The sequence below is a fragment of the Vipera ursinii genome (assembly GCF_947247035.1).
Source record: "Vipera ursinii genome assembly, chromosome: 15".
Classification (NCBI taxonomy): domain Eukaryota; kingdom Metazoa; phylum Chordata; class Lepidosauria; order Squamata; family Viperidae; genus Vipera; species Vipera ursinii.
In genome coordinates, this window is record NC_139528.1 from 5,661,182 (window position 1) to 5,673,201 (window position 12,020).

At 47.9% G+C, this 12,020-nt stretch overlaps 1 protein-coding gene across 4 annotated transcripts in view; it reads left to right on the forward strand.

Moving 5' to 3' along the window:
• The window catches only part of SIPA1 (signal-induced proliferation-associated 1), a 43,362-nt gene extending 32,472 nt beyond the window's left edge, over positions 1-10,890 (forward strand). The window contains exons 11-17 of one of the 4 annotated variants that reach the window (XM_083374177.1): positions 889-979; positions 1,294-1,465; positions 2,431-2,529; positions 3,213-3,288; positions 4,786-4,867; positions 7,978-8,013; positions 9,000-10,890. In XM_083374177.1, the coding sequence (XP_083230303.1) occupies positions 889-979; positions 1,294-1,465; positions 2,431-2,529; positions 3,213-3,288; positions 4,786-4,867; positions 7,978-8,013; positions 9,000-9,152 (709 nt within the window). In that variant the 3' untranslated portion in view covers positions 9,153-10,890. Of the gene's footprint in view, positions 1-888; positions 980-1,293; positions 1,466-2,430; positions 2,530-3,212; positions 3,289-4,785; positions 4,868-5,157; positions 6,144-7,977; positions 8,014-8,999 lie in introns of those variants that run through there. The other 3 variants (XM_083374179.1, XM_083374178.1, XM_083374180.1) reach the window with 3 other exon arrangements.
• Positions 10,891-12,020: the final 1,130 nt, after the last annotated feature.

A 12,020-nucleotide genomic window follows, 5' to 3' on the forward strand; every position in this document is an offset into this window, starting at 1 on the left:
CCTATTATTATTCTATTCCTATTATTATTCTATTCTATTCTAATTTATTTTCATTCTATTCTATTCTATTCCTACTACTATTCTATTCTATTCTACTCTATTTTCATTCTATTCTATTCTATTCCTAATATTATTCTATACTATTCTATTCTATTCTATTCTATTCTATTCTATTCTATTCTATTCTATTCCTATTATTATTCTATTCTATTCTAATTTATTTTCCATCTATTCTATTCTATTCTATTCCTATTATTATTCTATTCTATTCTATTCCTATTATTATTCTGTTCTATTCTAATTTATTTTCATTCTATTCTATTCCATTCTTATTGTGTTTTTATTCTATTCTATATTCTATTTTGTTCTATTCTTATTGTATTTCTATTCTACTCTTTTCTATTTTACTCTATATTGCATTCTACTGTATACTTTCTATTCTATTCTCCAAGAATTCAAGTGGAAGCTGTTTAGGAAATCCCTGAACCAGATTAGTCATCAAACAATGAAATGAATAAATTATGAAACTGGAAGGAATTTCAGCCTAGTTTTTCTTGTGGAGCTGGTTTTCCCCCCCCCCTCCACTTTATGTAGTTATGCAGTAGGCTGGATGAAATGTTTCATCGTGTTTTTTAGGGGTGGGTGGGTTATTTTCAGATTTTAAAATTATTCACATCTTGCCTTTCCTGCAGTCGGAAACACCCCTGGAATTTGCCATCGGTGCCAAATTTGAGTCACGAAAAGCAGGGAGAGAACGTTTCTGTTCTCATGTTTACAGGTTTCCTCTGTGTCAGAAGATGGCAGTTCTGACTCGATTGATTCCTTCTCAGACTTTAAAAAAAAATCCTTATTCCTTCCTCTGTAACCCAAAATTTCTGGCCTTTGCAGGATTCCGCCCAAAGGTTTCTCTGTTACGTCCAATCCTCCTCCAGATATAATCTTGGCAACTACTCCCAAGGCTCTCCTAGATCGAGATCTGGTAAGCATTTCCTACAGTTGGGTGTCCAGGGGGACCTCAAAGGTCATCTTGTCTGACCCCGTGAAAACGCGGGAAATGTTGCCTTCCTGAGAGACCTCACCTAACCCAAGAGAATCGACCTAGTCTAAAGAAGCTTATTTCCCCCGATAGGCAATTGGTACCTTCACAAAATGTCAACGTAGCTAGTCCTCAACTTACAAGCACAATCGGGAGCAGAACTTTGCAATTTTCCCCAAAAGGTGAATTTCTCTCCGGGCAAAACCATCCATGACAGACTTCACCTGCCTCTTCCTTCTCCCTTGTTGTGTTCCCAGGACCATCCGAGAGAGGCTGTTGTGAACCATCACACCCCTGGCCTAGCATCTCAGGAGGCCAAAGGCTTCCCATCTTCCCCGCCAGGAGACAAGACCTTGCCACCTCTGGAAGCGAGCGACAGCAATAAGTTTTTGCCCCGGACGCTTTCGCTGCGGAACTCCATCACCAAAAGTAAGGAAGCGCCTAAGCTTTCCTGTCTATCTAGACCAGGGGTAGGCAACCTCGGCTCTTTCATGACTGGTGGACTTCAACTCCCAGAATTCCTCAGTCAGCATGGTGGAACTATGGCTCCTTCATGACTCGTGGACTTCAACTCCCAGAAATCCTGAGCCAGCATGAGGGAAATTTGGCCCCTTCATGACTTGTGGACTTCAACTCCCAGAATTCCTCAGCCAGCCTGGCTCAGCTTGGGAACCTCTCCCTTTCCCCTCAGCGTGGCTGGCTCAGGAATTCTGGGAGTTGAAGTCCACAAGTCATAAAAGAGCCGAGGTTGCCTAGCCCTGATCTAGCCAAAAGGGGGTGCACAACATGCAAAAATGGGGCTGTTCTAAGCAGAAGTCGGGATTCCCCAAATTGGTCACGTTGAGGATTGATTCCTTGCCCCCCCTTCCTCTTCATCTTCCCATTCCCCTTCCTTTCCTTCCTCTTCTCTTTCCTTTCTTACTTCCCTTTCTCTGCTTCCTTCCTTCCTCTCTTCCTCTTCCTTTTCCCTTTTTTCCTTCCTCTTCCCTCTTCCCTCCTACCTTTTCCTCTCCCTTATCTGCTTCCTTCCTTCCCCTTCCTTTCTTCCTCTTCCTCTTCCCTTTTTTCCTTCCCCTTTTTTCCTTTCTCCTTCTCTTCCTTTTCCTTCCTTCCTTCCCCATCTTTCCTTCCTTCCTCCCTCCCTCTCTTCCTCTTCCTTCTCCCTCCCTCGCTTCATTTTCCCCTTCTTTCCTTCCTCCCTTCCTCCCGCGCTTTGTCTGTCTTACCCTTCCTTCCTAATTTCCTTCATTTCACCTTTCCTCTTCCTTCCTTTCTCTTCCCTCCCTCAAAAGGAGGAAGCTCCTTGGGGGTCTTGGGGCCAGCCCGCCCCTCCCAGCCCAAGTACGTTGGTGCTGAAGATCTTTCTTTCCTCTCTCTCCCCCCCCCCCCGCCAGTCCTCTCTGAAGCTGGGGAGTCTCTGGAAGACGAGTGGGACTCCATCGCCAATCTGGCATCGGCTTGTAACAACATCCTGGAGGCACTCTCCCGCGAAGGTGAGTGGCAGGAGTGGATCCACTCCTGGGTGGATCCCTGCGGATTGAGGATCCGTGGCGTTGTCCAAACTGCCTTTCATCCAGCTTCCCACTCGGCGCTGTTTCCCAGCTGCAGCCATTTTAAGACGTGTGGATTTGCAACTCCCAGAATTCCCCAGCCAGCAATGGATTCTGGGAGTCGAAGCCCACACATTTTCAAATGGCCGCCAGTGTTTCCTGCCGGGGCTGGCACAATCGTTTGTCACACAACCTCAAGTGGGAGGGGGAAACATTTTCGATCAGAGAAAATCTACCCTTCGAGGTTGAACCGCTGACCTCTTTTTGGATCCCTCCGAAATATTTTCCTGCAGGCTTTTCATTCACCACCTGGGTGGCATCACAGGCTTCGGTCCATGTAGCTCAGGGGTCTTCCAACTTGGCCCTTTTGATGACTGGTGGACTTCAACTCCCAGAATTCCTCAGCCAGGCACGGGTGCCTGGCTGAGGAATTCTGGGAGTTGAAGTCCACCAGTCATCAAAAGGGCCAGGTTGAAAGACCCCCTGATGTCGCTCATAACTTTTCCAAGCTCTTCCCTGCTTCCTGGAAATGCCAGAAATTGGGATTTAGGCTGCTTGTGTTTGCAAAAGGGCTTTGTGTCCTTGATAACCGGCATCCTCACCTGTTCCTTTTTGCGTGACTTCAGGCCAACATATGCTGGAGAATCGAGAAGGCAGCATCGGGAGCCAGAGATGTGCCAATCAGCCACAAGCCATTGATGAGTAAGAAGGGAGTCTGTGTGTATATGTGTGTGTATACGTGTGAAGCTTGAGATACAACAGAGAGAATTAAAGTGGGACGGAGAACTTGTCCACCTCGCTTCCTATGCACTGTCCAGGACAGCGTTTCCTCAATCTTGGCAGATTTAAGAGGGGTGGACTTCAACTCCCAGAATTCCCCAGCCTGTATGCTTTAAGATGGATGGACTTCAACTCCCAGAATCGCCCAGCCACTTTGATTTAGGATGAGTGGACTACAACTCCCAGAATTCCCCAGCCAGCATGTTTTAAGAGGGGTGGACTTCAAGCCCATAATTCCCTACTCAGCATGCTTCAAGATGGGTGGACTTTAATTCCCAGAATTCCCCAGCCAGATGCTTTAAGATGGGTGGATTTCAGGTCCCACAACTCCCTCGTCAGCGCGCTTCAAGATGAACGGACTGCAACTGCCAGAAATCAGCTGCCTGGGCAACTTAACTTTAATATTTTTATTTACTAAATTAACCAAATTCACACCAATAAAAAAAACTTTTTTTCCTGGGCAGAGGTGTTCATTTCCAAATATAACAGCGGTCTGCAGCCAGTTTGCATTGTATATTTTTCTGCATACAGCTGCATGCGGAAATCTAAGCATTTGGCTTTATATAATACAGGCAGCCCTCGAGTTACGACCACAGTCCAGCCCCAGGTTTCCGTTGCTAAGCGAGACATTGGTTAAGTGGATTTTGCCCCATTTTACAACCCTTCTTGCCACCGTTGTTAAATGAATCGCTGCAGTTGCTAAGTTGGTCACATGTTGGTTAAGAGAATCCAGCTTCCCCGTTGACTTTGCTTGTCAGAAGGTCACAAAAGGGGGGTCACGTGACCTTGGCTCAGGAATTCTGGGAGTTGAAGTCCCCGGTTATAAAGTTGTCATAGGTGGGTACCCATGATTTACTTACAGGTAGTCCTCAACGTACGACCAGAATTGAACCCCAAATTTCCGTTGCTAAGTGAGACATTTGTTCAGTGGGTTTTGCTCCACTTTACGACCTTTCTCGCCACAGTTCTTAAGTGAATCACTGCAGCCGTTAAGTCAGTCACCCGGCTGTGAAGTGAATCTCCCTTCCCCATTGACTTTGCTTGTCAGAAGGCCGTCAAAGGGGATCACATCACCCCAGGATACTGTGACCGTCATAAATATGAGTCAGTTGCCAGGCCTCTGAATTTTGACCATGTGACCCCAGGGATGTTGCAATGGTTGTCAGTGTGAAAAACGGTCGTAAATCCCTTTACGCAGTGCCGTTGTAACTTCGAACCGTCATTCAACGGACAGATTTAAGTTGAGGACCACCTGTAATTCTTTTCAAGACACCCCGGCCCAGAATTGGGGAATAAAATCTATCCAAAGGCTCACCACTGTCAAGAGGATGCATTTCCTGGAGTGTGCTTGTTGGTACACGCATAGGTTGACTCACAATTAATGTTGCTGGTTCCTCTTTCCTTGCCAAACCGTTGCAGGTCCCAGCACGCTCTCAGCCTGGCGGACAAAGTTTTATACTTGGAGGTGAAACTGAAGGAGCTGCAGGAAGATCTTCAAAAGGTGAGGAAGAAAAACGCAGGCAGAGGAAAGAAGGCCCACCCACCCAAACTCACAGGGGCCCGGGTCTGGGATGAGGAGACTGGGATCCAGGTAGTCCTCGACTTTACGGCCAAAATTGGGAGCAGAATTTCCGCTGCTGAGCAAGGAGCCTTTTAACTGAGCTGTACCTGATTCGATGACCTTTTTCTGCCACGGTTGTTAAGCGAATCACCCGCAGTTGTTAAGTGAAGCATGCACATCCAGCTTCCCCATTTGTCTTTGGTTATCAGATTTTATTTTTTTTTGCCAAGGAGAGAAGCAACCTGGGATTAAGGAGAAACTTCCTAATGGTGAGGACAGTTAACCAGTGGAACTCCTTGCCTCCAGAAGTGGTGGGTGCTTCATCACTGGAGGCTGTTAAGAAGAGACTGGGCAGCCACTTGTCTGGAATGATATGGGGGTCTCCCGCCTGAGCCGGGGAGGGGTGGACTAGAAGACCTCCAAGGTCCCTTCCGACTGTGTTCTTCTGTTATTCTTTGCTGTAGCCGATCAGCAAAGTGGAGAGGACTTTAAAGAAGGGAATTCAGAAGCTCACTCGCCTTCCAGTTCCCGGGATGAGAGAAACGCTGGCCTGTGCCATCATCCCAAATGGCATTTGCATGTTTGAACCTGAGCCCAAGGCAGTTTAAAATAGCTGCATAGAAGAATAGATTAAAAAAAGGTCATCAGTTGCAAGAATTTGTCAAGGCTGACAGACACCAGGAATTAAGAAAGACAGAAGCGTAACCTGACAGAGTTACATAAAATGTTGGTTGCAAAAAAATAATAATAGAGGAGATAGATAGGAAAGCACCTCAAGGGCATATCAAGGAGTTTGGAGGGAGAGTCACACAAATTGACTCACAAAATAAACACAGGCCCCGGGGGGCAGAAGACAGGGTAAACAGAGGAAGTTGTGGCTGGCTGGAGTGACGATGCTCCTGGGAAAAGAGAAGGGAGAAATTAAAAGAAACAAATAAAAATCTATAAAGCAGAAGCATGGACGGGTTGGAGGAACCCAAAGCTGGTATAAACTGATTTTAGCCCTGCTTATTTTGCTTTTAATTTCAAGCATTTAAGCAATGTTTATGCCAGGATCTTAGCAACTTTAAGATACGTGGACTTCAACTCCCATAATTCCCCAGCCAGCATGGATTCTGGGAGTTGAAGTCCACATGTCTTCAAGTTGCAAGTTTGAGAAGCACTGCTTGAGTAATTTTCCCTTCCTTCCTTCCTTCCTTCCTTCCTTCCTTCCTTCCTTCCTTCCTTCCTTCCCCTTTTTTCCCTCCCTCCCTTCCTCCTGGCTGGGGAATTCTGGGAGTTGAAGTCCACATAACTTAAAAGTTGTTAAGACTGAGAAATACATCCGTTCGAATGTTTTGGTTGATTATTTTGAACCCCATTTTTAAGGTTGCAAAACATCGCTTGCTCCAGAAAGAGAATGGCAGCCGTGTGTGTGTGTGTGTGTGTGTGTGTGTGTGTAATAAAGTTTTAGGAAGTGCACAAATTCTTTTCACCAGCTTCTGCCTTAATCCAAGATTGCTTCGGCTGCGGTGGGTGGGTGTCTTCGTCTGCCTTTGGTTCTTCTGCTTTTTTTATTTGTTGGCTCCGTCAGTCCCTCGGTGGGAGCCGACCGGAGTGGCAGACCGCCAACGGGCCAGCGTCCCAAAACAAGGAAAACATTTCAACAGAAAGAAAACCGAAAAACCTATAGCAGGCAAGAAAAGCAGTGACCTCAATCCGATTTCAAATGCAAAAGAAAGAAAGAAAGAGCCAAGCGAAAAACAGAAATAACGTCATGCAAAAAAAATCTGCCAGGAAATAAGATTATTTCGGTTCTGGAAGAGAAAAACCAGGAGAAAGAAAATTTAGGGTGTGGTTCAAAAAAAGAAGAAGAAGCTTGTAGTTTATCATATTTCCATCCCGGTCAGTATTAGATTTGCATGTTTGGTGCTAATTTTTGGCAGGGTGTTAAGTGATGGATAAGAGGACCCAGATTGTTGGGGGCAATTAAGCTGACTTTGTAATAATGCCGCTTGGGGTGTGTGTGAAAGCCCTAATAAGCAGGCATAGACATAGAATAGGGACGCGGTGGCTCAGTGGGTTAGGACGCTGAGCTTGTCGATCAGAAGGTCGGCAGTTTGGCGGGTCGAATCCCGAGTGCCGCGTAACAGAGTGAGTGCCTGTTACTCATCCCAGCTTCTGCCAACCTAGCAGTTCGAAAGCACGTAAAAATGCAAGTAGAAAAATAGGGACCACTACGGTGGGAAGGTAACAGCGTTCCGTGTGCCTTTGGCGTCCATTCATGCCGGCCACATGACCACGGAGACGTCCTCAGACAAGCACTGGCTCTTCGGCTTTGAAACGGAGACGAGCACCGGCCCCTAGAGTCGGAAACGACTAGCACGCATGTGCGGGGGAACCTTTACCTTGACCTATACATAGAATGAAGGCTACTGCTAAGCTTGTAAGCCGCCCTGAGTCTTCGGAGAAGGGCGGGATATAAATGGAATTAAAATAAAAATAAAAATAAATAGATCCCCTCCAGATGATGTCACTAAAGTAGGCGGAGTCACATCCCCAGACCCCTGCATTAACTCACAACAGCAAATTAATTCTGTTACTAATTTGGTTTCCATGGGCTGTAGACCTTTGTTTTCTTTCTACAGATAGTCCTCGACTTAACATCCATTTGTTTAGTGAATGTTCAGCGTTACAATAGCACTGAAAATGGTGGCCGTTTTTTCACACTTAACGACCGTTTGCAGCCTCCCCGTGATCAAAATTCAGATGCTTTGGCGACTGGCTCGTATTTACGGTGGACGCACTTGTCTCCTTTCGTGACCTTTCACCCAAGTCAGTGGGAAAGCTGGATTCATTTAACAACCGTGTTACTAGTTGTTATGAACGTTAACAACAACTGCTGGGATTCACTTAGCACACTGTGGCAAGAAATGAGTTCCGGTTTTCCTTCTGGCACCTTTTCGGATGCCAAAGTCCCTCTTAATTTTCTGTCAGCAAAAAGGTTGGCTGCTTCCGAACAGATTGAATCTCTTGCAAATTAATTATTATTTTTAATCGTTTTTATTTAGAAACTGTTCAAAGTTACGATGGACATCCCCCCAAAGGTATTTATAACCCAGTTTTAAACTTCCAGCAGCTGGTCCCATTCCTCTGCAATCACGTGACCACATTTTGGGTGTTTGGCTCCCATTTGCAGCCATTTGCAGCATCCTGTAGTTAATGGGACCCGAATTTGTAATGTTTTTCCCAAAAGCAGCATTCCGGCTTCCGGTCTTCAGCAAAAATGCCCCATAGTGCAAAGGTCTCCAACTTTTAAGACCTGTGGACTTCAACTCCCAGAATTCCTCAGCCAGCTTTGCTTAATGACTGCAATGGGCAAGCTCCCTTAAGGGTGTAATTTGAGGAGTATTTGTAAAATCAATCAAAAATATAAAACCACACAGACATTCCAGACTAAAATAATCGTAAAGGATACCAGAAACCGTTTTTCTGGTCCTCGGGTCTGTTGAGTTCCTAAAAAAGAGAGTGGGGTGTGAATTTTCCAAAACTTATTTCTCATTTTTGGAAGGAAGGAAGGAGAGAGAAAAAAGGAGAAAAGGGGAAGGGAAGAAGGAAAGGGAGGGAGATAAAGGAATGAGGGAGGGAGAATAAGGGGTGGAGAGAGAAAGAAACGAAGGAAGGAGAGAGAAAAAATTGAAGGAAGTAGACGGAGAAAGAAGGAAGGAAAAACTCATTTATTTCAGAGCAGTGTTTCTCTAACTTGCAATGTGAATACAGGCGGACTTCAGCTCCCAGAAACCAGTGCTGCCAGGGGAATTCTGGGAGTTGCAGTCCACCCATCTTAAAAGTTGCAAGTTCGGGAAGCGCTCGTAAAGCAAAGGAGTGGCGAAGTCCCCTTGAGTTGAACCAAACGCAACCTTAGCTCCAGTTTTTCGGTCTGTGGTTGTCCCAGTTATGACAACTTTGACACCCCACCCCCTGATTTGAACACAGCCCGTAGCCAAGATTATCCTCAAGGTGATGACGAAGCCCCTTCCCCACCTAAACCCCCATTCTGAGCTGCTTTTCTCCTTCTCCTCCCCTTCCTCAGGAAAAAGCCGAAAAGGCCGCTCTGCAAGCCGAAATGCAGACCTTGCAACAGAACACCAGGCGCCTGAAAGAGGCATCGGAGACGGCCGCGGCCCAACTCAGCCAGGTCACCCAGATCTTGGGGAGAGGGTCACCTGCCCCCCACTGCCCATGAGGGAAACCCCCCCCCCCCCACTGCCGGCCACTTCCTGGTGGCCCAGCCCTGCACGGCTCACCTGACTTTCACCCTAAGGAAAGGGTACCACCAGGACATCCAAGAAGAAGCTGGTGATTGTCGGTTGTTTCTAAACCTCGCCCCCTACACACACACACACACACACACACTTGCAAATCCTTGCATTTGTCTAGAAGTTCGGCTCTCCCCATTTGTGTGGGGGGAGGCCGCCTCATTCCCGAAGATGAAGGGGGTGGTGGATAATTGAACTAGAAAAGACCCATGTGGCTGATCAGCTTTTTTCGACTGCCCATCTCCGCATCCTTGAACGACCTTGGGTGTTAATTTGGACCTTGGGTTCGAAGACCCTCCCCCAACTCTCTTTACTGCCGGTGGTGGGGGCAGGGAAGGCGGAGAAGGTCACCTGGGATTCCTGCCTGCCTCGCACTCGGGACCGTTCTTGGAATTTTTCCAAAATTCAGCCACGGGATTTTTTTTTATTTTATTTTTTGAGTTTGCACGGGTCTCCGCCGAGCCCTGGGGAAGAGGGCCCCCCCCCGCTTTTTCCCCAGGGTCTCCAGCGTGGGAAAGAAAGGCGGGTAGGGCAAAGCAATCAAATGGCAATAATTCCAAATGGCTTCCAAGCCCGGGGGGGGGGCGGGGGGGGCATCTCTTGCCGAGGATTTTGTCGCTGGAGAGCCCACGTTTATCTTCCAATTTCTCGTGCCCACCCACCGCACTGTCTGGGGTGGCGCAGCTTCCAGCCCAATTTACTGTGAATTTTTTTTCTTTTAAAAGCTGTGATAGGACTAACCTCCCCCTTTCTCTCCCCACCTCCCCCCCCAAAATAAAATCTTTTTTGAGTTGTCCTGTCCTTCGTTCCACCTGCACACGTTAACCTGTAGAGGCTCCTTAGAGTGGGGTGAGGTGGGTGGGGGGGGGTTTCCCCCTGATTTTGCCCTCCCAGCATCGGCCCCACCCCGAAATGGTGCTATCCATGACTTAGTTTTCCATTCCTCCCGGTTCCCATCCCGACCTGGTTAGGATCGGAGCCGCTTTGTGGAGCTCTTTTCGTGGGTCTGTATCCTGTGTAGTCCGTCCGTCTTTCGCTCCTCCCCTGTTTTCTCTCCCCGTCCCCTTCTATTTATTTTCCTTTCCCTTCCCTCCCTTCCTCCCCTTCTTTCATTCCTTCGCTGTTTCCTTCCTCCTCTCCCTCTCGTCCTTTTTTGTCTTTTTTTCTCTTCCTCCTCTCTCTTCCGTCATTTCTCCCTTCTTTCCTCTCCTCTTTCTTCTTCCTGTTTCCTTCGTTTGGCTCTCCTCTGTTTTCTCTGCTCCTCTCTCCCTTCCTTCCTTCCTCCCTCCCCTCCCACGCCTCCCTTCGCTCTTTCCTTCCTCCTTTCCCTCTCCCTCCCTCCCGCTCTTCCTTCACCTCTCCTTTTGTTTTTCCTCTGCTCCCCCCTTCCTCCCCTCCTTCCATTCCTTCGTTGTTTCCTGTCTGCCTCTCTTCTCCTTTCTGCTTCCTTTTTCCTTCTCCTCCTCTGTTCTTTTCTTTTCTCTGCCCTTCCTTCCTTCCTTCCTCTCTCCCTCCCTCCCCCAACTTCTTCCCCATCACTTCCCTTCCTCACTGTAGTGAAGGCAGAGGTGAATTCCTTGTCAAGGGCTGCCTTTGAACCGAATGTACAGATTATTTCCCCCCCCCCTCTTCTTCGTGCAATAAAAGTCTTCATCCGCAGCTCCACTTTGGGATCTCTTCTCATCTTTTTTTTGGGGGGGGGGGAGCCCAGGATTGGGGCGCAGGGCGGCTTGTGCAATCCAGGGAGGGGAAAAAGGAAAGCGGGACGAACCAACACCGGGCCGAAGGATCAGATTCCCTCGGCGGGACGTCCGTCTGGAAAGACCATCAGCCCCGTCTCTTCCCCTCCCCTCCCTCTTCTTCTTTTGTCTGGGGCCCGGAGCCCCTCCTCAACCCACCCCACAGCACCCCACCCCCCCCAATCTCAGTATCCCAGCTTTGGCATCCTTCTCTGGGCTTTTGCTCCTCAAGGCCCCGCGGCCTTCACTTCTTGGCTGGTTCAGACTGGCTGGCCCGGTGTGTACTTAGCGGTTGGGTTCGGCCATATAATTAAGTGGGTTCAGCCTTTTGGCTAGGCTGAGGACTCCTCGGCCAGCTGGCTCTTCCCCAGCTCTGACAAAGACATTTGTGTTTGTGTGTGGGGGGGGAGAGGAGGCTTTTTAGAAGAAAACCGGACAGCCATTTGTCTAAAATGGTCTAGGGGGTCTCCTGCTTTCAGCAGGGGGTTGGACTAGATGACCTCCGAGGCCCCTTCCAACTGGGTTAATCTTGTATTCGGACCTTCTGCTGTGTGGCTTTCCACGCGTGCCCCCTTGTATCCTTCTCCCCCCTCCCCACACACACACACACACACCGGGCAATGCTGTTCTACTCGGATTTCTGATGGTTAGACACACACACACACACACACACACACACACACGGCCTTCCACCCCCTTTTGCTGGGTGGGGGGAGGAGAAGCAACCTGTCCCTTGTCCCCAGAGACAGACAGACACACACACACACACACACCTCTTTTTTGCACATGCTTTGTGAAGCTTTCGGGGTGGGGGGGGGGCAGCAGTTAGCAAAACGTTTGTGTCTCTTCAGCAGGCAGCCAGCCGTTTGCTTTCGTTTATTTTTCTTTTAATCTGCCTTTTTGCAGCGTCGAAATCCTGTTTATTTGTGAGTTGCAAGTTGCAGACAAGATCTGGGCATGACATAAACCTCTTTTGTTTTCCAACTTGGCAATAGCTTTTTTTTTTTTTAAAGGAAGGAGAAACGTGGGCTGCTTTCCTGCTGGAGGAACCAAATT